Source organism: Leuresthes tenuis, unplaced genomic scaffold (assembly GCF_036924035.1).
Source record: "Leuresthes tenuis unplaced genomic scaffold, fLeuTen1.0.hap1 SCAF_2, whole genome shotgun sequence".
Lineage (NCBI taxonomy): Eukaryota > Metazoa > Chordata > Actinopteri > Atheriniformes > Atherinopsidae > Leuresthes > Leuresthes tenuis.
This window is the reverse complement of record NW_027325356.1, coordinates 16358451-16385412: the sequence shown is the minus strand read 5'-3', so window position 1 is coordinate 16385412 and position 26962 is coordinate 16358451. Positions and strand designations below refer to the sequence as shown.

Genomic DNA, 26962 nt, shown 5'->3' with positions numbered 1-26962 from the left:
GATTAAATTCAGTTTTATTTATCTTGCTCATAGTCCCAACATTAGTCATCCTGGGGGTTCTTCACATGGAGTACATTAAGACTTGCACAACGATTATGATATGCAGATGCTGCCCCCTACTGAGTACAAAACACAAAAGGTCAGTTAGTACGTGGGACATTTAATGCACAACACTCATGAAAGTAATTACACAAACATTACAACATCAATTACAAAGTTGTTGTGTGATATTCTAAGACATATCAAAGCTTCGACTATAACCTCGGCAACAAAGAAAAGAAAAATAACAACTTTTGAGAACTTGACATTCAGTACTTTTAGTCTGGAGACTTTGGTGATGGCAAAAACATCATGGGAAAAAAAATGTGAACTCTGGCAGAAAAGCACAAAAAGCAGAGGATCGGCAAAACACAATGATAGAATGAAACATCCGTTTAAATTGGGAAATAATAATTATCAAAAATGTTGCGAGGGCCAAACTATTAAACGCTGAAACCCAACAACTTTCCAAATACGTGCTTAATAAGAATCCTGAGCGATGGTTATCTTTATCACTGATTAATACAAAATGTTAGTGAACAGCACTACAATGTCAAAGATAAAGATAACTAGTCTGGAAACAGAAGCTGGAACCAGAGGAAGCTCATCAATTTGGATGCTTTTTAACACCAGACTCACTGCCGTTGTAAACAGATCAGGTGGGATAACATTTGTTCACATGCAGAGTGCGCCCTCTGTTGGGGATTTTAATTCTCACACAGAAGCCCTCAACAGAAATCATTTAATGATGTTCAGTTAGAATAGAATAAAAATGCCACCACCTACAAAATATAGATCAGTTACTGAAACTCCACTCGCTTTGTTGAAGGCAAATAATTGTCCGTAAAGAGGACGTATCCACGTGGTGTAGCGTGACACAGCAGAACGAAGTAACTTCCTGAAGACAGATTAGCTAAACTGACTCAGAAACGCATCAGTCTTTATTTTCGACCTCACACATCAGTTCAGTTCAGTTGGGGCTTTTGCTGCAGACCAGCACCTCCCTGACGGCCTCCTGCAGTTTCTTCACAGATTCCATCACCAGTCGGAAACTTTCCTGGAAGTTGCCGTTACCCTCCTTTACCCAGGCTTCCTGAAGCTCTCTGACCCATGCCAGGATGCCGTCCAGCTGCTGCTGCACCTCCCTCTGCTCCTCCAGCTCAGCTTGCAGGGCCTGTCTGGCACAAATCTCTGCTTCATAGGCTCTGTGGAGCTCTGCCATGGACGACTCAAGCCTCAGCACCTCCTGAATGGAGCAGAACCAAAAGATGGATACATCAGTTCTGAGAGAAAGGCATCACAGGCGCTCTCAAAGGCAGCTGAGGAAAATCCATTCATTGCTGAAGACAGAAATCCCCCTGAAAAATAGTAGCAAACTTTGGATTACAGAATATGTTTTAATGTATATATATTTGGATCTTCTAGTTAATACATACACTGGTACTGAATTGCCGGCCTAAATCAGTGCTAAACCAGGCTACCCAGTGTAGTAATGGTCGTTATTGACGCAGCTATTTGAGACCAGAATTTTCTGCCCAGGATTTTTTACCAATGAAAAATGAGCCGTCATATCTGTGAAGATCTAATCAGGAAGAAAATCGTCCAGACAGTTTATCAGTTGGTTCATAACGGAGGTTTGCTGCTTAATTTTTGTTTTAATATCTATATATGTGAATTATATATTGCCGTGTTAAAGCAAGATATACATATCTATTATCACTGAAATATGAGGGATCATGACATCACCAAGATTAAGCTTTAACAGGGTGCAGGCCTGGGGATGCAAAGAATCCAGGAACCCTGTCTTATCCAAAAATGGTTTAAAAGGATATCACAAAATATGAGGCAACCGAAACTAAACTGCAACGGTGATGTAAAACAACCAAACTGCCATCAATACATACATCAGCAGTTGGTCATTACTGTGTATCACCCGGTGTAATGAAGAGTCTCCCCCCACCTGTACGTCTTGGGGGTAGTTCTTGTGTGACTGGTCCTCGGGCAGCAGGACGTTTGGTGGCACGGTAAAGCAGCGGTTCACCAGCAGCGCTTCCATCCGCTCCGACAGTTGCTTGAAGCGCTCCTCGAGGAACTGCTGCAACTTCCGGCTGCACTCTCTGGCTCGAGTCCGGAGCAGCTCCTCGGCTCCGCCCGACTCAGCTTTACTCAACTGCCGGACACACACCTCCTCCACCACGGGTAAAATGTCGTACAGGCAGTCCTGGAAGGCGCTGCAGATCCGTAGCATACAAGTTTGTGGGGTGAAGCCGAAAAATTGAGTTTCGTATAATTTTAAAGACGACGGTGAGAAACGGTCAGTTTCCTCGCCCACTACTCCGCGAGCTTCCATCTCCGTTTCTTCCCGGGTTTCCCGCGCCTTGTTGGATAAATTACGTCACGTCTTTTTCTTCTTCTTGGGACGTATCGGACGTAAAACAAAAATACGAGGCACTGGGGTACTGCCACCAACTGGTAGTGAATGTCAGCCTCTTCAAAGCTTTGTCACATTGGTCAAAATAAGACATACCAAAATAAGTAAAGCACAAATCAGTTGTTTTAACAGCCCTCTCATTGTGTTGTCTCAAGTGAAGGATAATGAAGTCTTATTATTCATATTCATAGTTTTATTTCTGAGATTATTCTGAAGACAAAGTTAATTTGAAATCTTCATAACTGGTTAATCTCTGTTCAGTAATTTCAAAAAAGCTTTACAAATTGCTAAAAGGTAGGAGGTACTTCCGGTTGCACTTTTCTCTATGGTTGGGTTTGGAATTTTTTTCTTCTTGCTGATACAGTACCGGTAGATGTTTTACACGCATACAATTTGGAATTAGTCAGTGTTTCCCAAACTTTTGACCGGGTATGTCGGTTTTAATACGATTATGGCTTTGGAAAAGGGCTCATCTTCACAGAGCACTATGCTGCCAGTAATGTCCTACAACAGGGCCTCTGCAGCTTTCAGCATACAAGCAAAAGGGATTCAAGAGACAGAAGCACTTCCAGCTCTCTTTGCTGTGATGGCGGTTGGCTTTCCTCCTGAATAGGCTTCCCTCTTTTATTGTTTTACTTTTAATCTTTCAGTGACTACTGCAACACTGGTGTCGATGTTCTTGAGAGATCGTCTGGTGGAACAAGATCAAGATAGGATACAATATTTAGACACCTATATTTGTAGATTTATTGCAACCCAGATTAATAACCCAATGTCCAGATTTCTAGCAAATGTCAAGCATTATTGGAGCTGAATGAATAAAAAGTGAAAGGTTTAAAGCTGTACAACATGCTTTGACTGATCATCAATTTAGATAATCCGAGCTTGTGCAGCTGGCTATTTTTATTCATGAGGTAAGGTGATTATGTAATAAATTTAAACTGAATCCATGTTGTCAACATAAGAGAAAGAAAATGATGAAAATCGAATGACGAAAATTATGTTTTGTTGTGTGAACACTTAGAAAAGCCATTCGGTGTGGAATTTTAGACCATTTGCCAGAATGTTTTAATAAAATGGGTATGAGTAAATCTAGTCTCCACCACAGATTTTCCCATACTATACTTTTGCACATCGACCATAAGTTTTGCTTTTCTTTCTGAGTGTTAGAGGGTAAAGGGGGAATTTCTTTTAACAATACTCGGTTTCAAGTCTTAGTTGCTTGAGTTGCTGAGGAGGAGTTGTTTGAGTGCCAGTCCAGTGGGTGGCGACAACTGTCCTCTAAAGTAGTTCAGCCAACTATCAACGGGCACTAAAGAAGAAGAACTAAAAGTAGCAGCAGAAGAAGACGAATTAAAAGAAGAAGGAGAGGGAGGAGAAGATAGCGGCTTTTGCGTCTACACGTGCAATCATTCCTATGTGAATCTCTCTTCAGGACCTTTTATAAGCTAATCCTGCTCTGCCACAAAAGGTAAGTACAACATCGACGTTGAGGGTTTGGTCTTTGTACAAATGCGCAGTTTCGTGTGTGGCGGGGCCAGAGGTTACTGCTGGAAGTTTAGCCGGGTTCGCCCCTGTTAGCACGGTGATGTTAGCTAGCTGATGCGTCTACTTTTTTTGTTGTGGTGTTGCTAACGTTAGCTAGCTAGCGATATAACGAGCGAAGCTGGTATAGCAGCTGAAATGTGACAAATACATTTAGTGTTACATCTGCGTCGTTACTTGAAGCTGAAATGTGTTTTGTGTACTCTCCAGGTGTAAAGCCATAGGAACCGACAACCATGGGGGCATATCTGTCGCAGCCTAACACGACGAAGACCTCTTCCGATGGCGGCAACAGCAACATGAGCTACGGGTTCTCTGCCATGCAAGGCTGGCGGGTGTCCATGGAGGTGAGGCGGAAAATTAGTGCCTGGACAACCGTGTTACAAGTCTATTTACTGAATGTGAATAAGCGACATGTTTTTATAGAGTAGTTAATGGCGGAGTTGGGAGACGAGAGGCTTTTCCCTTCGCGCTTGTCTACGCGCCTCTTTACAATGAGTTACTCCAAAAGTAGTTTTTATTGCAATGATGGGTGAAACCGCTGATCTGTGTGCTTGGCTCCACCCACATCGCCAAGACCATGCAGTTAATGTCTGCTTCTGATGGACGGTTCTTATATCTGGTATTGACCTGCAGTTTGGTCGATCTACACATGCGGGGACGACTCTTGAGTGTGCCACTTCACACCTTGTTATATACTGTCATGAGTGATTACTTGTGATTGAATCGTTCACTGTATTGATATTTGAATAGATTTCATGCCCATTTGCCAACACCAAATGCTTTGTTTTTATCAGAGGAGAGGCAGCATTGCTCATCTGGTGCTCCTTCTGAAATCAGGAGAGGGAATGTAAATGACACAAACTGGATATTGATTTATGTGCTCCAAACAAACCAGAGATGTTTGGGGTAGTGTAATAAACTGATTATTTTTGGGCTTTGAGAAATACAGAAGTCATTAACAATGATGCCTCCAGGGGTGATTTTTAGAGCTGATGAAGCATACAGAGAACATTGGTTGTATAAACAGTCCTTAATTGTGGCCCTTGATACACTTTTGTAAACACTATGCATGGCTGATGCTGGAATTCTGGGTATAATAAACTTTTGGGGAGGAAAGTGTGTGCATTCATGCTTGGTCAAAGCTGTCCTCTTGCAATCAGATCATTGAAGACACATGTTAATACCAGATGTCAACAAGTTTGTCTGCTTTCGTAAAGTTTCTTCCCCTAAGAACATCTGGCACATCTCATTATCTTGGCAGCCCACCTAGTATAATACACCATTTCTACATGATGATGAATAACATTTTTATTCAATGTTTATGTCAATGATAGTCAAATTGTACATTTGCTTCTAAAACGTGGCAGTAAGTGAATATGATGTGCAGATGTCACCTTTTTTTTGTCTCCTAAACACACTGGTTACTTTTTATTACTAAGGGAGAGATTTTAATTGCTTTCATTTCTGTGTCACAGGATGCTCACAACTGTATCCCAGAGTTTGATGTGGACACCGCAATGTTCTCAGTGTATGATGGACATGGAGGTAAAGCACAGCTACAGTAGTTTATGGCATGCTGCATGTTGTAATGGAGCACTGTGCAGCTTTACAACTGAAGTGTGTTCCAGAGAAACTCTTCACTTTGAATTTGGGATCACAACACAACCATTATCTCTATCTCTACTCTGTCACCTCTGACAGAGTCGGACTAGTGGATTCCTTCTATGTAGTTTATTGTTAGCTTTTCATATAGCTTGTTATATCTTCATTTGTAAGTCGCTTTGGATAAAAGCATCTGCTAAATACATAAACCTTATGTTTCCATGGTGTTCTCCATTTTGTTTGCATTACACGCCGCTCTGAGAATTATGTATACACAAACCTATCTTGTGAATTTATGATGTGTAATTCCCATTTAGGTGAGGAGGTTGCTCTGTACTGTTCAAAGTACCTTCCTGACATCATCAAAGAGCAAAAGGCGTACAAAGATGGTAAACTGCAAAAGGTGAGAAGCTATGGAAGCCACACTGTTACACTTTCATATTGAAGGAGTTGGACTGTGTAGAGATCGTGGAAATAAGTTAGACGTATTATAATAATAGCAATAATAGCAACAACCCCTGCTCAGAGTGCCACCATACTGACATGTTAACATGTTGTTTCCAGGCTCTGGAGGATGCCTTCTTGGCCATCGACAGCAGATTGACTACAGAGGAGGTCATCAAGGAGCTGGTTCAGATTGCTGGACGACCCATTGAGGAACCACCTGCCGAAAAGGTGGCAGAGGAGGACGACTGTGAGTGCACTCCAGACAGTAACATTTGTAGAGTAATGTCTAGTATGGATACAGATTGTTGAAGCAGGTAGATGATGGCATCTTTAACCCAAAGCCCATGACAAGAACTAAACTGTAGTGTGTCCTGAAAGATTTTCTCTTGCTTGCTTATGAGAGCCAATAACAGTTTCTCCAGGACTTTCATGTTGTGGAATGTTACAGCAGCTGGTCTGTAAGTTACTGAGGACAGATGGATAAGATTTTTCTTTAGGTACAAGGCAGAATGTCTTCCACAGCACTGGAGCTTTCTCGCTTGACTCAGGCTAAAGGTTGAAGAGGTGCTGTAGAATCCCACGTAGCTGTTATTGCAGTCATAATGGGGAAAAACTCATTTCCAAAACTGTGAAAATACATCGTAGATGAGCTGAAGTAAGAATGAGTGTGCGTACACTGTTAGTGAATTGAAATGAATCCAGGATACTTTTGTCCTCTCAGTGGACACAGAGGAGGCAGCTCTGCTCCACGAGGAGGCCACCATGACCATAGAGGAGCTGCTGGTACGCTACGGCCAGAACCGCAATGCTGTTAAACACGCAGCAGCCATCAGGTACTCAAACGAAGATTTACTGTCTCTTTGCTTTACAAGGAGTAACAAAGGTGTGGCAGCGACGTTATCTGATCTTCTAGATCCAGCAACGCTATATTTTTCTTTACCTTTTTTCCAGCGCCGCGGCAAAGAAGGCATCCAGCCCTAACGCAGAGACTTCGGGAGACAAAGGAGAAAGTGGCAAGGGACCGAACAAAGGGGGGGTAAATGGAGAGGTTGAGGAGGAGGAGGAGAGCAACGGGAAGGTGAAGGAGGGCGAAGGAGCGTTGTGTGGGTCTAAGCTGCGAGCCTGTCGGAGAACAGCAGGAGGTGAAAGGAGTGGTGCAGGTATGTATTAGAGATTAAAATACTTCCAAACTGATCTCTACATTTTACTGTGTGGTATTAAATAAGCAGTTTCTTTGTCTAAGCCATGTGGCAGCGAATAGCCTAACGCCTAAAACCCTTCGTTTGTTCTAGCTGACTGTGGAGATTTGGGAAGTTCCAATGGAGAGGAAAAAGCTGGTAAAGCAGAAGGAGATGCAGGACCTTCCTGCTCCTCTGCTTCTTCAAAGGCTGCAGGAGATTCCAAGTCCAGGTTTTTTGATGACAGTGAAGAGTCTGAGGAGGGTGAGGAAGAGGAGGAGGGCAGTGAGGAAGAGGTGAGAACAGGAGCCTAGAATAAACCCTGGTGCCGGGCTGTGAAAGTTCACACTGAATGGCTTTGTGAAGCATTCTTTAAACTTTTCTCTTCTCTTCACAGGGTGGCAGTGAAGAGGAAGAGGGTGACAGCAGTGAGCTGGAAGAAGAGGACACAGAGGAGGGAGAGGAGGACTCTGAGGATGAAGATGAGGAGGAAATGTGTCTACCTGGAATGGACGGCAAAGAAGAGGTTTGTACAAAGTGGGTGTCTGAAATGACCTTTACGGCTGCTATAAATTTTAGGGCAAAATACAGCTGTTGTGGCTGATTTCAGGGATTAATTTTAAGATGGGAGCTGAACACCATTGTCTTGTGCCTTGAAGGTGAAGTTCATGCAAAAATATATAGAAACATAGTCTTTAGTCTTTGCTTTGACAAGTGGAGCTTGACAGTCTTTTAAGTTCTATAGATGTTTTTGTGGTGAATGTCTGTGAATATGAACCCTCATTTCAGTCACTAATTTCAACCTGCTCTGTGTAATAACAGAAACGTGAGCATTAAGTCATCGTAAACCATCGGTTTTAACTGTGTAGCATCTGCCGTGTTTGTGTGCTCGCAGCCTGGTTCGGACAGCGGCACCACAGCTGTCGTGGGCCTGATCCGAGGAAAGCAGCTGATCGTGGCCAATGCTGGAGACTCTCGCTGCGTGGTCTCTGAACGTGGTAAGTTGTGCAAATTGTTTGTTTTTGGTGCTACTTCTGTAAAATATTTGTTACAAATCTGAAATGTACGTACCTTTTTTCGGAAGGCCTTATCTTGATTAGTGTCACTTTTGCCAATGTAAAGGTTTGTTTTTTGGGGGGGGGGGTTTGTTTGTTTTTCCTTTAATGGGATGGCTGAAACGGACATAAGACATCAGATGTCCTCAGTGCAACAGGTGAGGTTGTGTAGTTTTAGCATCTCTTTAGTGGGCAGCGCGGTAACACCTACAACAGCGGAAAGACGGAGGTTGTTGTTCTTTTATGGTACCCCTTGTTGTCTTCACAACAGTCAGTCTAAGACGCTTTGTTCAGTGCTGTTTTGGAGCCAAACCTCAAACCAGGTCTTTTTTTCTTTTCTTTTCTTTTTTTGACACTGGTTCCAGGCCCCAAAAAACTGCTTGGCCAGAGCAAAGAACAGTTTATGTCGGAGCCTGGGGAAGGTGTTCTGGAGAGCTAGCAGACCAAACAGCATGTTGTGACATCCATGTTTAAAATGACAAAGGCAACGTGACCTCTTGTCCATCTAAATAAAGAGAGCACGATTTTAAAAAGTAAAAGGAAAACCTGGGTTTTGACATGGTTACAGAAGCTCAGTGTTTCCCTCATTTTCCTGCTGTTTGATGTTTTAATATTGCCCAAAGTGCTGCATAGAACTGCCTTCCAAAATGCCATTTTAAACTCAAGTTATAGATGGGGTTTGCAACTTTTTTAAAAATTTATATTGTTTGGTGTTTTGACATCAAACATCTGGCATTTATAGTCCCTGCTAGAAATGGCATGTATAAATCTCATTTGCATGTCCTGTCTTCCATTTCCTGAATACCAGCCAGCTTTTTTTAAACCCAGCTTTGTGTCTGCAAAAGGCGTTTATAAACTAGACTGGTGATATGAAGACAGATGGGACCTGTGTAGATAACCAGTCTGCCTGCACTTTGGTCCTTTACAGGAATTCAGAATACACTAGAAGGAGGTGCAAACAAATATTAGAAGAGGCATTTGTAAAGGGGTAGTGACAGGACTCTGTAGTGGCTCCATAGCTGGAGAATCAAACCAGTTCTTCTGCGGTTCTTTATAGAACCGACTTAGAATTGGCCGTAGCAGAAGCCCTGTCCGAGGACACTGTGTGTCAGAGAAAGGGTTTCGGGGCTCTGAAATGTGCACATGCAAAACTTGAAGGATTGATTTGAAATGTAAGATCGTTGTCCCTGTGCTGCTGTAGGCAAAGCTGTCGACATGTCTTATGACCACAAGCCAGAGGACGAGCTGGAGCTGGCTCGCATCAAAAATGCTGGAGGGAAAGTGACCATGGATGGACGAGTCAATGGTGGACTGAACCTCTCCAGGGCCATCGGTTGGTGACTTTAAGAGTGATTCTTAGACTTTAAAATTTTTTTTTTTATTGTCTTAAGAATTTGAAGCTCTGCATTAAAGTTGAATACAGCAATTGTTTCTAAAAGATAGATTTCCACATTTGTCGCTGAGCATTTAAAGTGAACTCCTGCTCTTAGGCGACCACTTCTATAAGAGGAACAAAGCCCTGCCACCAGAGGAGCAGATGATTTCTGCCATGCCCGATGTCAAAGTTCTGACTCTGAACGAGGATCACGATTTCATGGTCATTGCCTGCGATGGCATCTGGTGAGTTCATCCCAGGAAGTTTCATGGTTTAGTTTTCACAGTAGTTTAGACCTGAGAAACCACACTTTATCGTCTATAAATAAGATCTAAACCTATCAACTCCTAATTGTTTCTATACGTGTTTACAGGAACGTGTTAAGCAGTCAGGAGGTGGTGGACTTCATCAGTGAGAGGATCAAACCAGACCAGAATGGCAAAGCCAGACCCCTGTCATCTATTGTGGAAGAGGTAAGTGCCGTTTTAACCCACTCAGTCTGCCTTGGAGCCATAATTTGACAGCGTTTGTGGTTTCCATCTTTTCCTTCAAACGCTGTGTGTCCTCCAAACAGCTGTTGGACCACTGTTTGGCCCCCGACACGTCTGGAGACGGCACAGGATGTGATAACATGACCTGCATCATCGTTACCCTCCGGCCACACCCCTCTCAGTCAGACGATAAAAAGAAGAGGAAGCTTCAGGAGGAGGCAGAAGGGACTGAGCCAGAGGAGAACGGAAACGACAGCAAAAAGGCAAAAAGTGACTAAAAGAGGAGAGAAACGATCACAGAGGGAGCAGCTGGTCCCACGAAACCCCAGATACACCAGAGACACATTCTGTTCAAAATAAGTTATTACCTCGCAAACAACATTTCACCCTGACGCAGACACCACAAAGACTTTATGTATGCTCAAAGGTCAGCTGAACTAGGATCATCTGTATAGTTTTTGTGCTCTGTTGTCGGTGGATTTTCACAGTAACATGCCCCACAGATGTTTCTTTTGATTGGTCCGGTTGGAAAGAATCTGGACACACTTTTCGTTCTTACATTCAGAAAGAGGCAGACTCGCTGCTATGCTAAGAACTGCAGTTTTCATTAATTTGTCACCAGAAGGCTGCAGAAGGAAACCACTCCACACACACATTGTTTATTCTAGAGACTCCTCATCATACCTGCAGTCCCATACTGCACCCTGCTATTGCGTCACTTTCCATTTGGCAGCTTCGGTTTTGTTGTGAGAAAAGCTTGAAGATGGTTCACGGAGTCATCTGCGTCTGACTGAAGTTCAGTTTTAGTGAGAGGTGCCCTGCCCGAGGGGCTTTGCCGTATAAATCGTACATGTTACTATAATGCTCCCTAAGTGTTACTCCAACATTAGCATTGTGTAAATGTAACTGTAGGTGAACTAAATGAGCGGACATTATGGTACTGTGTAAAGCTAGCTGAAGCTTCACGATGATGTGAGAACGGGTCATCTAGTGTTGCTCCAAGTCTGTTGGTGCTGTGTTTCAGGATCCTCTCCGATGCCGATATATACGAACCCTAGTTTGTTCAGGAGCAGTTTGCGTGAGTCTTTTTGACTACATCCATCATCAGGAGAGTAACTGATGGATTTGGGGGAACGTTCCAGTTGCTCTCACCGTTTCTACGTATATTTTTCCATCTAAGAAAAAAAAAAAAGCCCCCTTCATGTGAGGACATTCTTTGTTTTTTTGTTTCAGTCTTGCTTTTCACATAAAAATTGAACACCATTATTTGGCCTATTTTCTTTTCTGGTTGGTCTTTTCTTGATCAGTATCTGTAAATTTCCATATGAGGGGAAAACGCCAGGGCCTGTGGAGTTGATACACTTTCCATTTGTAAGAAACGGAGGCGAGTCTTCTGCGTCCACCCAGAGAGAAGCTAGTCTCCAGGACCTTCCTACAGCTGTCGCAGTCCTCGTTTTTTCCCACTGTAATACCTTTCTTTTTTCTTTCTTTTTTTTTTTTAAGATGATCTTTAGGACGTGTTTTAAGTATTTCTACTCGACTGTTTAATTTTCCCCTTTCTGCTTAATCACTCATCTGTTTTTTTTTTATTTTTAAGGGATACCTTTTTTTTTTTGTGAGCACATTCTAAAACCGCCTTGACGCTGAGCTGTGGAGAAGTTGCACACGGTTATTTTTCTGAGTGGGAAAGCAAGTTGAAGTTGAGCGCACCGAGACAGTGTAACTGTTTAGATTGTTTTTCTTTTATTTGCAGATGCCTCATTTAAATCATTGTGACTGTAAGTTTCTAGTGTACTTTCTTGTCAACATGCCCTTTTTCTGTACATAGTTTTTCTTTTTGTTTGTTTTCCAATACTTGTAACTAAAGAAAAAGAAAAAAACCTTTTTCTTTGTAATTGTGAATCGATGTGACATTTGGGTGAAGACTCTTTTGACACCAGTATGTAAGTACATACAAATACATTTTTTTAAATAATCAGATTTCGTGCTCCTGTGTCTGTTTATTTTCCATTTTGGCAAATCGCTATTTCAGTATGAGATTTCATACAAATCCTGGCAAAAAGAATAATGAAATCGCCACTCTTGGAGGATGATATGACACAAGACTACTTCATATAAAGGCTTTTTTTTTCTTTTTAAAGAGCAGTATTTCAGATTGGAGATTCATCACTGAATATCACTTTCATCTAGTCACCCACAGTCCATGACTGCCACTCTTTAGCCCTGATTTGTCTTGTATGTGTAAATCCCATTTCCTTCAGATGATTTCTTACAACTGGGTCAGAAACAGCGACACCCCTGTCTGCTAAGTTTCTATTATTTAAGGTATATGGTTTACCTGTAGGCTCCCCTTTTACAGCCCTCCCATTTTGTTTGGCCTTGCTCTAAAAAACATATTTTTCCAATCAACAATTATCTGCCGGAGGGAGTTTTACTATAATTTCCATTCTCTCCGTGTTTCCTGTTAATCAGGCTGGTGCTACAGTTAAGCTCTGTGAACACTTTTAACTCCACACCCTTTTACATATCTATACTTGTGCAGTTATTTGTTTTAAGCATTCTATGAAAAGCCAAAAGTCGCAGCATTTTTATTTGGTTGTGTTCATGGAGCTCACAGAAAATGATTATGATTTTAAATCAAATTTTTGTTGGTTACAAAGACCTCACCACTTTGCATTGTGTTGCCTGCTTTCCTGAGACTGTCCCCCAGATGGCGGCAAGCACAATCAGTTACTCTGGTGTGGAACACCAGATTATACTCGCATGAAGGGTGAAAAGTCAGAGTTTCATCAGATTGTGTCTTCTTTGAATGAACTGAAACCTTCACATTGTTTCTCTTCTATAGCACACAATCACAGGCTTTCGATGGAAGGCATAAAGTGTTTACCAGCCTGTTATTGTCTATGGTGGATGGTGAGAGATGACTTTAGTTCTCTGCAGCCTCAGGGCGTCTCTGTCCTGTCCTCCCATTGGCTGCTTCTCAGCTGCGCTGGTGGTTTTGCTGCCTCCTGAGGGTCACTGCAGGAACAATAGAAAGCAAGGCAGGAAACATGCACTGTCCTTGGAATCTAAAAATGTCTCCCAGTACTTACACGCACACACCAGAAGACACTTATTATCTCGCAGTCTTTAACGGGCAGGATGTTTTTTTATTTTTTTATTTTATGGCGCAGATTAGCAGCTTCTGCAGCGTTTGTGTGGATCCAGGGATTGCGTGCAATGTCGAATGTTTATACTTATGCTCAAGAGACAAGAATATAGGCCAAAATACACACTAGTTTGTATTACTGTGAATGTGACGGTTTTGTCCTTGGGTGTGTAATGAATATGTTATCTACTCTGCTCTATTGTCGCTGCTATTACTGTGGATTCCACAACAAAGTAACTATGTGAAATCACAGCTGTAGGGCCTGAATGAGAGTTTCAGTACCAAGGATTTCCTGCTCATGATTTTATGTTTCTCAAACAATGTTATTATTGTCCAAAGCTTTTGCAAGCTGATTTTTCGAAGCAGGAACTCTAAAAAAAAAAAAAAAAAAAAAAGGTTAAAGGTTACAATTCTGGAGCTGAGCGGAGGCCTCGTCTAGCTGTGTGTGTTAGACTGTGTTATGGGGGTTGTTTCTGCCTCTAGTCTCTTAAACCTGACTGATGGCTGCTGAGGGAGAACCACAGGAGTCCAACTAGCCTTACTGTTGGTCATGTAACTGAGTGTGTGTATGTTCTGGTATGTCGTCCACAGGTCCCATATAGAAAGCTAGACCACAATAGCAGGTTGTAGTTTAGACACTGAAGGCATTCATCAAGACTTGCTGTCTTTTTTCGGTTTCCTGCTCTCGCTCCTAAAACTGCATCGGCCCCATTGACCTCACGTTGCCCAGAAGAAGGCAGAAGAACACAAAGACACACATTCCAGTGGTCACAGTTGTACAGTCAAAATATGGGCTTTGACCAGAAATAAGTTATCATAAAGTCTTTTTCAGAAACACCCTCAATCTGCCTCCCTGTGACTGGTATACTCTGGAGTAGTCGCACATGTTCTAACTTATACATGTCAGACAGTTTTCAAAGAATGCTAAGAAGCTGGGAAAGTGCATGAAGGGAGCACAAGAGGTGTTCCTGTTCACTTTTCCTAAGCGGAATTACACATTTTGATTTGTGTGGAAAGTTCTGCAGTTCAGATGGATGCAGAGATGGCGTGTGTCCATGACAGTGGATTTCAGAGGCGTTAATGAGCCCCGTCCAGTGATTTTTCACTACAAATTCATGAATAAAGGACCCTAACCCATTCCCACTGCTGTCCACATGACACTTTCCATCTTTGAAGAAAGAAATCTTCTCTATTTCTATTTCCAAGTTTTCAAGTTGTCCCTATTGTATAAAACTCTGAGGCAAATGGGTTACATGTGAATGTTGGACTTGCATTCATGAGCAGCACACACAATCTATTCAAATGTAATGATGTCGTGTAAACTGACATGTAGCAAACAGGTTGATATCATGAGGTTTTGATATGTCAGTGTTGTGTTCGCAAGATTGTTCAGCTGCCTCCAAGTGGCTCAGAGACCGCTAATTCAAGTGAAACCTTTGCGACTTCATTATTCAAACAGTCTTCACTCAGATTCATTCTTCAACCTGAAATAACTTAGTCCCATAAACGGTCCCACACTGAGGACTTTTACAGATGTTTAAGACCTAAGATAAATACAAAAAATAAACATTTATCTACAACCTAAGACCACCCTATTATCAGCATGAGCCCTTTTGCTGACACACACACACACACACACACTTGCACCGAGGAAATGGGGAGATGTCACAGTCAGCTGTTCTGCTGCTGACAGGATGCATCAGCATGTCAGCGCCAGATACATCCTGTGTGTATGTGTGTGTATTGTCAGGCTAAGCATGCTGGATAAACTGATAGCTGCAGAAAAACTCCCAGAATGCCTTTCTCTCTTCCTCTTGGCCTTTTCAACTTTCTTGCACCCTCTTTTTTATGTTTCTCCACCTACTGCCAGTTCCTCCCTTCTTCCTTCCTCTCTGTCCTCTGATCTCTCCTTTATTCTTCCTTTTCTGATAACTTTGTCTGGTCTCATTCATTCTCTTCCTGTGCACATGTTCAACCACTCTCTCCAAACTTGTACAATGTGCCTCCAAACCATCCTAAGATAATAGATGTTATTAACACACGTGTTTCTGACAGAAATGGACGCCAAGCATAAAAACAATTCACACCATGGCCAACATTTTTGGTCATTTTTGGTACGAGAGGTGGCAGTAACACAGCTTAAAAAGCTTAAACAGGTTCCACTTTTATCACTGTATAACATCATCTCTTCTTCTAACAACAGACTGTTAACATCGGAGAACTGAGAAGACCAGTTGCTAGACCTTTTTTAGAGAAATAATGTCCCATTTTTGTCTGATATAAGATTCTATATCCTTAGCAGTCCCGGGTCATCTTTGTTGTATTTTGTGTTTCATGATGTTCCAGATGTTTTCAGTTGGTGAAAGTTCTGGACTGCAGGCAGGCGAATTCAGCGCTACTATGAAGCCATGCTGTTGTAATAGATGTAAAATGCAGTTCAGCATTGTTTTGTTGAAATAATTACGGTCTTCCCTGAAAAAGACATTGTGTGGATGGGAACACATTACTCTAAAACTTGGATGTATCTTTCAACATTGATTATGCCTTCCCAGATGTTCAAGCCATATTATAGCTGCTGCTGAAACTGAAACAACTGGTATATGAACTTTTTTTTTTTTTGGATAAAATTTTCACATATATTAAGAATATAAAAAAAAAAACAATTTAGGTATAAAAGTGGTCATCTGAATGTGGAAGAAATAATAGGATCTTCTGTGTCACTGTGGCAACATCTCTGGGATATGGTCTCACTCGTCTTTTCTCCTGTCTCTCCTTCTCCCTCGCGTTGTCCTGACAGTTCATCCAGCTCTCTGCTCCACCTCTTCCTCCTCTCATTTTATGCGCCTCTTTCTGACAACACACAAATGAACACATAATCTAATCAATTATGGCCATTGATTTTCATTATGTGCAATATTATTTTCATACTCGGGTAATGTCACAGCTCATCAATACTGGGGCGTGTTCCCCTGTATTCGCCTGTATTTGGAGAAATAAAGGGCATATGAAGCCAGTGATAGGAGACACATTATTACACTGAAGAAAGTTGAGAAAACAATTCCAAAACTCAGCTAAAATGGCCAAAATTTGGAAACTACACAGTTCAAGAAAATATACAGTATTCGTGTAGTTGATTTTATGTGACTTTAATGTCACATATTCTACCTTTAAATCAGCTGAGTATCTGAGTTCATAGGGGCAGCACATTCCAAAACCTGAAACACAAACATAGATGACCATTGGTAAACACATCTCTACACACATTTGCACACTTGAGCTGATACGCCCACTGTATCAGGACATCCACATGTGCAGCGAACAAACACACATATACACGTAGGTAAGAGATAAGAGAGACTGGGAATCAAGCAGCTGTTTGACCAGCAGACATAGTGCTGCTCTTGCGTCATCCTACATTTCTGCACTATCTCGATCTTTTATGCTTTCTCCTCTTCATTTTCACCTTTCACTTTCCCTCTCTAACATAATTCTTCTGTTCATATTTCCTCTTTTTTTTGCCTACATGTTTGCTTTTTAACTAACAAATTCTCATTTTGTATCTATTTTCATAGTCAAGTACTTTATTCTCGAAAAAGAAAAGCAGAAAACACTATTATTCTCCCTGATTTTTGCTATGCCTCACCTTTATTATTGTAATGTTTGAAGAGCGTCTTTACTTTATCATCATAGTTTATTCTATTTGTCTTTTAAGCACAGATGAGGTGAACGATGTGTTGATGGGGTGCTGCCCTACGTTTTAAAGTTGTGCCTTCAATGTGTTTATAAGCCTACAGCTTGTATGTATTGATGAAGCTTTTGGAATATTAGTAATAACTTAACAAAAGATGAAAACTTTAGCAATAGTATCAACGACCTAATGAATGCATTTTTCTATGACCCAAGCGAGGGATGTAAACAAAAATGGGAGTTCTTTAAGCACAAAACAAGATACATTGCCACCAAAAGATGTAAAAATGATCAAAACCACTAAAAATCAGTTAGCGACAAAGTTACTGAAAGCACTAAATGAGCTGTCTGTTGTATTTGGATATTGCTAAAAGCGCTTTTATAAGTTCAAGGGCCAAATGGCAAGAAGATGACAAGAAGAACTTTTTTTGGTTTGCTTCAGAGAAGAGAAATGGCCGAAGAAAAGCCTGATTTATCTTAAAATAAATGGTACCAAATCTTGTAGCTTTTTTTAAATAAAGATCTGCACTCTTTAAAGTTTGATCCCAGTAGTTGCAATACGTTCATGGAAAAAGGAAGAAAATATATCTCAAATTAGTTTGTGATTTTAATACAACAGTTGCTGAAATAAAGAAAGCCCTCCACTCTCTTAAAAAAGGAAAGGCTTTCGGTATTGACGGGCTTTCAGTCGGGCTTTTGGGAATATATTGAGGGTCCTCTGCTTTGTCTGTATAATGAATGTGTGAAGCAAAAGGAAATGATTTGTACTATGAAACAAGGAATCATTTCACTTATCTCAAAACTGAGTAAAGCTGCACCGTGTATTGACAAGTCAAATCTCATTATTAATGATTGACTATAAAATATTGGCCTTAGTTCATGCAAATAGACTCAAAACTGGTCTTGGTGATATCATATCAGAAACACAATCTGTTTTTTTTTTTATGAACAAACAATGTAAGGCTGGTGCTTGATCTGCTAGACTCTGCTGATACAGTCACATGCTGTTTGCCTTTTTCTAGACTTCCGTAAGGGCTTTGACACTATTGAACAGTGTTATATGGTTTGTAATAATCAACCAAAATACAACTAAGAGATTTGAGATAAAACATGGAATTAGGCAGGGATGCTCAGTTTCTCCCTTTCCGATTTCACCATTTTGTTTGTCAAAGACAAAGAGCAACTGTCTCGTGCTTTAACTCGGGTTGAGCAATTTTCCAGAACGTTTCAAAGTGAGATAATTAACCTTACATAAGTGTGATGACAGTATTATAAGTTATATTCCCGTAAAACATATTGTTAAGTACTTAGGAATTCACATAGCCAAGAATTTAACAGACAGACAGCAGTTAAATTATTCATTTAGAGTCAGCTGGATTAGGAGATATCTTATACAGTCCAAGTCCTGATGGTCTTTTATTCCCAATTATATATCTAAATCAAATTGATGGTCTTTATTTTATTCTAAAAAGTCATTTTATTCTATGTATCATGTTGTCTAAATTTCACCAACAGTGTCCTCCTGGAAACCGTTTGCTCTCCATGTATGCACATACATATTAACTTTGAAATTTAGACAACCAATGAATGCCACCTTTCGTGTGGGAGATCTGGGTTCAAATCCCCTGCATGAAAGATACTGTCTCCAGTAGGGGTCCTTAGGAGAGACCTCCTTACCCTATCTGTAAGTCGCTTTGGATAAAAGCGTCTGCTAAATGCATAAACAACAAGATATCATTGTACATGATGGTATATATAAGACATATTGTATTTTATATATATTCATATTGTATTTACCCTAAAGCCTAACATGACCTAATCTAGAGATTTTTCCAGAATCGAGATGTTGATGAGCATCCACACAAAGGACTGTAAGTGGGATTTCTGAGAGTAATTTTCACCTGGGAAGTTTCCCCATAGTGTGAGCATGTCTATAGTCTGTCAGTGAAAGACATGTTTAAAGACATTATTTATCTGTCACATGCACAGCAGGGAAAGGGAGAAATCTAAACAAATTCTTCTTTCTGCTACAAACATGTGTTCCGTGTCCAAAGTAAAATACTCTTGAAACTGGTACACTAAAACTGGAACAACTCTCAACATTCACTTGGGGTTGAATAAAACTTTTCGTACTTAGCGACAGAAATGACTGCTGGAGGATCTTGTGATTGGAGAGATTTTGATTCTGCCTTCAGCTGTTTCATCTTGTGACTTGATCAGAAAGCATCTGAGAACTGCAGCAGCCACTCCGTAGTCTATATGTGGTGCAGTTTGATCATATGAACTGTTGTCTCATGACTCCTGCACTGATAGCACTGGTCTTAATTACTCAGCCAAGAAAACACATGCTGTCTTTTCAGTTTATTTTATCTTATCTCTTCTGTGCCTGACTATTAATGAAAGAACAAAGCAAAGAGAGGGGATGTGATGATGAGAATGATCTTCTAGGCTTAAAAACATGCCATCGCCAACGCTGAACTTTTCAACCCGAGGAGCTTTAGAAAAGCTGGTTGTAAAGCTAATTTTCCTTTCCTTCCAACACTGTCTCATAACAGAATGTGTCATAGCTACACTAGCATAGCGGTTTCACAATTTTTTTTTATCAAAGTACTCCACTTTCTGGGCCCCATTCCACTCATTTCAGTCTATCCCGTAATTTTCTATACCTGCTTTATCCAGTTAAGGATGAGCCATACATGCTCACACTCACTCCTACGGTCATATTAAAAAAAAAAAAATTAACCAAACATGCATTTTGAATTGAAACATTTGATCTGTGGAAGGATGCAGAGAGAACCCACTCACACGTGGGGAAACATGCAAACTCCCCACAGAAAGGCCCAGCTGAGGTCCTAACCAGGAAACTTCTTGTATTAAAAACAAAAATAAATAATGTGGCTGAAATATTGATAAAAAAACGTGTTTGGAGCAAGCTATAAGAACAAAAGATTTGAGTCAACTGTAAAAATTCCAATATTCCAACACCTACTGATCCCCTGAAATATAATCTCTATTTTTTGATATTGTCATTTCTTCTTGTAACTTCTACAACCCTACACAACTCAGTCTGTGTCCGCAACAGCAATAGAATAATGATAAAAAAAACCTGCTAACTCTTGCTAACGAGACTCATGGTACTTGTGGGCTTTTCCCTTAAAAAGGGTTTGGCCTCATTTCATATTCAGCCAGAGGCCAGCAGAGTCTCTGTAGACCCTTTTCACGAGCCACTTTTTACATATCGGTTGCACAAAAAACAATGTCCTTGTTACACTGATGCACCCTTGTTGTGCACCACCATGTCTCTGCATAAACACAAAACCCCTTCTTTTGTAGTTTAACATCTTTGGATAAGACATGAAAGCTTACTAAATCTGATTTTGCACTACACAGAACATGTCGCATCTGCTATCTTCACTAGAGCAAAAAACATTTCAGTTAGGTATCTTCTTCATCTAGTTTATGGGTTCTTATGGGTTGACGTCTCCTTTAGTTTTGCATCACATCATCTTAACACTGCCTTTACTATAAAACAATGTCCTATGTTACCATGTCACATTATCTGCTCCTTCACTGTTACTCTACTATGTTCTGGACGAATGGAAAACCATGTATTTACTCATTTATGAGGGAGACTGTTTGGCTGTTTTTTTTCCTTATTTTAATGACGAGCTTTAAACTGAGCTTTCTACAGATATTTGAGACGATAACCAGACACCGTCCAATTAATCCAAGAGTGCATATGCAGAAACAGAATGTTGGGAAATCAATCCGTTCAGACACAAGCACAAATAGCACAGCCTCACAGTGCCTCTGAATTTAAAGGACTGGTAAATTATTATATCATTCAAAATATAACACAAAGTCCAGCATAGACCTCTGGATCTGGTTCTGATCGTATTTCTTAACTTAAAGTTTGTACAAAACAAAATTTTGAATTGATTCAACACAGCTTGTTGTATTTTTGAAGTGATCAAAGTAGGTATGTAGGTAAATATTCATGACTCAGCACATTCTCCAGAAACATAGATACTCCCTCAGCTTTCAGGATCAGTCTTCCATAACTTATAGTCTGGTGGATGAACTCAGCTCCCCTTCAACATCACACACCCTTTCTCACCCCCACTGTGTGATCTGGGTCAAACAAACAGACATGCACGTCCTGCCACAAGCACAAAATACATGTTTATGAGCAAAGTTAACTTGCCTGATGTGAGGATTAGGATGGAAATGTTTAATCAAAACTAGCAGCCCTGAAAAGTTATAAAAGTCCAACTGTTACAGATCAAGGAATTGTTGCCATCTACCACAAAGATGCATTTAAGCAGCGTCTCCGGACTCTGCAAAGTTGAAACTGGGCCTCTCTCTTGCTCCATTATGTGTCAACTTACACAGCTGAGAAAAGGACAAAAGTTTTGGCCACAAGCCTGGTGGACATTGCGTGTGTGTGTGTGTGTGTGTTTGTGTGAGTGCGTATGTGTGTGCCAGCTGGTTACATCTGGTTTAAGAGGCCACAGAGGGAGGCTGCTTTCTCCCAGCGTTCAAGATCAGTTACTAATCCCTGTTTCCCAGAAGTCTGACTTGTCAGTGTTTTCGTGTTAAAAGAGACTCTTTTTCTTAAGTGTTATACATTTTAAAAGTCCAATATGATGAAACTCTCTATAATCCTGACACTAAATTAAATTGCATAAATGTTGACATCTGCTTCATCCTCCCTTCATCCCACATACTATAACATTATTCAGTTAGTCTTTCTTGCAATCTGATCTTAGTCGTCATCGTGTGGGCGTTTCACATGGCAATCGACAACTACTTTGCTCAATGAAGTCCTTCAAAACGGACCAGTCGGTACACCTTTTTCACTGTAGACATTTTGCAACGTCTGAAAAGTAAGGATGTAATTAATGACTTTCATGATGGCTACATTTCATGTAGGTGATCCAGTTTCAGGTTTCAGCCCGTACAGACTCTTATGGCTCAATGGAACTCTTAACTGACTGACGCAGTCGTAAATGTTACAAGTAACACCTGTGTTTTTCCTCCCATGCCCGCAGTGATAAAGGTCTGAAAACTAACCTGGGGTTTTTATATGCACAATCCCAACCTACAAGTTAGACAGAAGGTAGTATCACTGACTGTCACTGTGAAAAACACAGCAGGTGTCGCTAGTTGTTTCTGTGGTTGTTGCCATATAAACAATTTGTTCTTGATTAGTGCTGAGGTGTACTGGTGATGGACAAGAAGCTGAGTACAACGAACTGATCAACCACATTGTGGCATAGTGTGGAAACAATCAACTGATCTCGAATGTAAAGAAGACAGCGGAGATATTTTGGATTTTAGGAAGATCAGGAACAAGACAAACAATATTTCCATCCTGGGAGAAGAGGTAGAGGGGGTTCAGGACAGCACACACATGTGTATTCACCTGGACAGCTGACCTGATTGGAAATGCAACACAGATGCTGTCCACAAGAAGGGACAGAGCATATTATTTCTTGCAGAAGCTATTGTCCTTCAGTGACTGCAGCAGGATGCTCCATACCTTCTGTATGTCTGTGGCTGAGAGCGGAATCTGCTTTGCAGCTATCTGCTGGGGCAGCAGCATCAGAACCAATGACTCAAAGAAGCTGATTAACTTTAAAGAAGGCTGGTCTCTGAGCAACAAACATGATGGGCAACACTGCACATCCTCTACACAACGCAGTGATGGAACAAACAATGGTGTGTTAAGTCAGAGGCTGCTTCATCTCCGCTGCAACACATAACGGTTCAGGAGATAACATCTACCACTTTTTGTTGTTGTTATTAAACAGTGAATAACGATAAATAACTCATTGCTGTTTTGACTCTTGTGATGATGAATAACTTCTCATTTTGGGATTAATGAAGTAGTATTAAATCAAATTTTCAAAGCATTATTGAAGTACTGGAGCACTTGGTCAGCAGTTCTTGCTGCTATAGAACCAAAGGCCCGTTTTATGCTGGTGAACGATTTATGCTGTTCACATCTTTCAATTAAAAAAATTGAGGAATGAAGTGAAACATGAAAAAATGTCAGTCCTGTCTGGTTATAAGGAATCTGTAAATGGACTTAATGTCCATACAGATAGACAGAAAGTGTGCAAATCAAACTTAGAACTGAGTGTTAAGCTGTCGGTTCAAAGAGGTGTGGGGGAAATAGCTTTGTCTGGTCTTTCTTACTGAGAAAATAAATCTTATTGTTTCACTTTTTTTTTTTACAATAAACTGACATTTGAAAGCCCTGCACCTCAGTAGCATAGCTACACATGTGTTTTCACTTATTTTTGTTCAATTACACCTCCTCCCTGTGGACTGGGTGTCTATGTGTAGACTGCGTTTGATTGATATCTTTGCATTTCTCTTAGCTCAGTTTCACTGATGTGGCAGAACAAATTACCACCTTATCACTCTTATTGGTACATGAAGTCCAGCCTCTTCTAAACCTTTCATAGTTTGGCCCAGCTGCACCCTGAGCACAGGATTAATCAGCCAGGAGAAGTGAAAACCCCTGTGCAGATTTGCAGGTATACTAAACCAGGCAAACTCAATGTACTGCATACGGTTACACAGTAATACATCAAAAGATACTTATAACTAAAACATTGTGCACTGTAACATTGTAAAATTGGACAGGTTTGGAAAGTTCTCATACTTATTGATGTTGTAACATTGTTATTTGACATAGCTTTCTGTGAGGTGCTATTTCCCCAAGAGAGAGACTCACTGTGCCAGTGTCTGGAATCAAATATATTTGATATTTGAATATTTCTTCTGAAACCACTTTGGTGACCGCTGCTTTTATATATTACAGTAAATGCACTTGCACGGTGACTAATATGATGAGATGGGGTTATTACCCAAGGAATTGTGTCCTCACTGAACTTACTCTTGTCATTAAAACCACATCAAACTATATATTCTTTGCACGAAGGAACTCTAATGTAGAAAGGGAGCATTTATTCATTCTACATGGATGTGATCAACATGTGCTGCGTCTTGACCCCGACCATCATGTACGCGGTGTCATCTACTGTAATGTAAACAGCCTTAACAGTGCGCCGTAGGGGGAGGAGAAGAATGATGGGAGGGAGCTGCGGGGGAGTAATCTACATGTGTCATTCTGTTTTTCAACTGTGCAAAAGGCACACAACTAAATCTATTAACTCTGAATGCAAAAACACACATGCGACTACAAACGCACTCACACACTTAGGCTACAGGTTGTGACATAAACAACCCGTATGAACAAAGGAGAGGAGAGAGTATGTTTGGTGGGAAAACACAGAAAGAGAATCGAGTTGAGTGAACTGAGCCAAAGCACATTCAGCCAGTAGTTTGACTTGTTCAGTAGAGAGATAAGAGTTAGGGTTACAGGAGTCAGGCCGAGACCAGTGTAGATTTTAGGTGGCACAAGAAGCGTATGTGATACGCACAATATGTCACCACAGGGTGATAATTTGCCTCCTTAAATACCGGAATTTCAACTAAAATAGATGAAATCTATGAAAATCTGACTTTAATGCACGAAAGATGCACAAAAGGACAACTTTGAACCCTCGGATAGGTATTGTTGCAGTTACAGGCCAGCTGTGTGGTTCGTGTGCAGGGCTAAACGTAGATCTATGTGTGCTCTCACTTGGTACCTCACAAACCACTTGTGCTCATTGATATTTGGAACAATCTGAACTGTGTGCTGCTCTTAGTTGTGTTCGCGGTGTTGTGGTTCCTCAAGATTTGCTCTGTTGTGGAAAAGACTAAGAAGAAGTCAACATGGGATAAAGAACGGCTTTCCGATGGAGTGAAAATACGTTAAAGCTATTAGTGATTGTCCAGTGCAGCTGTTGCCATTGTTTTTCACCATCGCCTCTGTGCTATTCATTGTTTTTGGTGCTTCGTCCTCTTGGTTGTGAAATCGATTGTCGTGACTTCTTTAAACTAGCTCAAACTAACTAAAGATAACTAAAGCTATAACAGCTTTTTGGAGTTCTGCACATCTGTCTGTCTGCATTAAAAAAATGGCCATCTGTGGAGGCTGAGAGTGATGCAGATGGATACCTCTGCGAGGGTATAAAATGTCTTTCACTGTGGTGGGGTATGGTTTTTGTTCAGCTGTAGGCTGGCTTAGGGAACAGTGCCATGAGAAACAAATTAACACAGCTGTGGTAAATTTGTAATTAGTCTCTCCCTGTTTATATGCAGAAAGTAGCCAAGTTCCAATGTACAATTGGCCAGACATTTTGGACTCGTGTGTTTCCTTTAAAGGAAAGTAAAATCGATTTAAGTGTTGATTTTGTGTCTGTGTGAGTCCAGGAAATAGAAAACTGTTGGCTGCTGCACTTAATAACTAATCCATGTGTCCCTTATTGTGAAGCGTTTCTTTGGATCTCTGTCACTTTGTATGAGACTGCACGGTGGTGTAGTGTGGTGTTTAGCCCTGTCGCCTCACAAACACGAAGATCCAGGGCGTACCCTGCCTCTCCTCAAATGGCTGTCTGGATAGGCTCCAGGCCCCCCTGCGACCCTGAATGGGATGAGGCGGGTATGGAAAATGAATGAGCAAATGTTTTTCCCTTTCTCTTCCTTCCCATCTGCTGCTGCCTATGTCTTCCTTTCCTTCAGTTTCTCCCAACTCTGCTTTGAAAACACACAAGCCACTCACAGCAGCTGCCTACACACACATAGATCGGATTTATAGCTTGTTAGGAAAGTGGAGATTGTATTTCAGCGTTGCTCATTAAGAGGCAGCACTGATGTCATTGTGGCTCCTCTTTATATTATGTAACACAGAGACACACACACAGAGAGGCTATAAAATTAAAAAATGGGCTGGAACCGACCCTCAAAGAAGTGCTTTGAATACTAGCAGCTTTCCTTTAGTCTGTATGAGTGCACATCTAACAATACATTTTTGCATATTAATTCAGAGACTTGTGCTCAACAGTAAAACAGTAAAAGTAGTAACATACATACAGCTGCTAGGTTACTGGATGATGGTGCATTTTGAATATCATTTGATTATTTTATCACAATGTAGCATTTTTTTCATGATTGTAGATCTGAACCCACAAGCTGTGGTCTACATGTCAAAACAAGCTAATGTAAAATCGAGGAATGAAATACAACAGCATGGTGAATTAGAAAAAAACAACAAAAAAAACAACTGGGGTGAGCTTTGGCATCGTAAAGACTTTTTAACCTCATTTGATGTAATTATGTGGGGAGCAGCTTTAGAAAACTGCAGCGTCATTGTGCTGCTGTGGTTGAAACTGTTTACAATCAGAGGTGAATTTCACTGTGTCAGTGTCTTCAGTTTGTGAGATCATTTCTCATTATTTAGCCCTAAAACTCTATTCTTAGGGGCCAATTTTGTGAGATTTTGATGCTGTGATAATACATGGTAATGTTTTACAGGTCTCAGAAGTTTGGATTGCAAATAAAAAGCATTGGAAACAAAACTGAAACAGCCAACAGTCTTTCTGGCATTACTTTCCCCCATTATCTTTCAATTCACGACGAGTTACATTTGGGAAAACAGGCTGTAAATTCTATCAGGAGCTGAATCACATCATCCAACAGGAGCTGGCAGCGCTTCACTCAGAGCACCGCAGATATAACAAGAACACTGTCAGCCATTATTCACATTATTCACCACCTGTGTTGTCAGGTGGAGCAGTTTGCTTCCAGGTCACACACAGACCTACATACACACATTGCCTCGAAGAGCAAAGACAGGCCACAGACCAAAAGACACATGACAGCCTTCAAAATAAAGCTCTTGCATAACCATGAGAGGCTGGAAGCGGATAGTCTGTTTACAATGATCCAGGCTGAAGTTGGATGCCTTTCTGTGGGCGTTCTGCGCAGGTGTGTGTGTTTGCGTGTGTTTTTTTTTTTTTTTTACCTCCAGCATTGCTCACATCTCAACCCTTCTCTCCTGATC

The 26962-nt window shown here is 40.9% G+C and overlaps 2 protein-coding genes and 1 long non-coding RNA gene across 4 annotated transcripts; 1 reads left to right on the top strand and 2 right to left on the bottom strand.

Moving 5' to 3' along the window:
- mis12 (MIS12 kinetochore complex component) lies at window positions 1–2410 on the bottom strand. The gene is made up of 2 exons (XM_072381233.1): window positions 2000–2410; window positions 1–1285 (listed from the first exon to the last, which is right to left on the bottom strand). Exons 1-2 carry the CDS (start codon window positions 2387–2389, stop codon window positions 1010–1012), a joined length of 666 nt encoding a protein of 221 aa, XP_072237334.1. The 5' UTR covers window positions 2390–2410; the 3' UTR covers window positions 1–1009.
- A 1381-nt stretch (window positions 2411–3791) lies between these two features.
- ppm1g (protein phosphatase, Mg2+/Mn2+ dependent, 1G) lies at window positions 3792–12146 on the top strand. Of its 2 annotated transcripts, none has more exons than XM_072380380.1 (14): window positions 3792–3941; window positions 4226–4362; window positions 5494–5563; window positions 5938–6023; window positions 6185–6314; window positions 6789–6900; window positions 7019–7227; window positions 7360–7541; window positions 7643–7771; window positions 8141–8243; window positions 9502–9633; window positions 9791–9920; window positions 10049–10148; window positions 10250–12146. In XM_072380380.1, the coding sequence occupies exons 2-14, from the start codon at window positions 4252–4254 to the stop codon at window positions 10442–10444; spliced, it is 1689 nt and encodes a 562-aa protein (XP_072236481.1). In that variant the 5' UTR covers window positions 3792–3941; window positions 4226–4251; the 3' UTR covers window positions 10445–12146. The 2 variants fall into 2 exon arrangements, with proteins under 2 accessions (XP_072236481.1, XP_072236480.1); XM_072380379.1 differs by having other exon boundaries at window positions 6185–6341.
- A 478-nt stretch (window positions 12147–12624) lies between these two features.
- Window positions 12625–21390, bottom strand: LOC140301772 (uncharacterized). The gene is made up of 4 exons (XR_011914930.1): window positions 21206–21390; window positions 16480–16529; window positions 16066–16164; window positions 12625–13184 (listed from the first exon to the last, which is right to left on the bottom strand). It is a non-coding gene; the product is annotated as an uncharacterized lncRNA (long non-coding RNA).
- Between the last annotated feature and the right edge of the window lie 5572 nt (window positions 21391–26962).

Excerpts from the sequence above, each read along its gene's own strand:
- mis12 (XM_072381233.1), bottom strand. The coding sequence starts at position 2,389 with ATGGAAGCTCGCGGAGTAGTGGGCGAGGAAACTGACCGTTTCTCACCG. Across the intron at positions 1,286-1,999 it reads ACTACCCCCAAGACGTACAG|GAGGTGCTGAGGCTTGAGTC; the intron begins GTGGGGGGAGAC and ends TGCTCCATTCAG.
- ppm1g (XM_072380379.1), top strand. The coding sequence starts at position 4,252 with ATGGGGGCATATCTGTCGCAGCCTAACACGACGAAGACCTCTTCCGAT. Across the intron at positions 6,024-6,184 it reads AAGATGGTAAACTGCAAAAG|GCTCTGGAGGATGCCTTCTT; the intron begins GTGAGAAGCTAT and ends TGTTGTTTCCAG. Across the intron at positions 6,342-6,788 it reads CACTCCAGACAGTAACATTT|TGGACACAGAGGAGGCAGCT; the intron begins GTAGAGTAATGT and ends TTGTCCTCTCAG.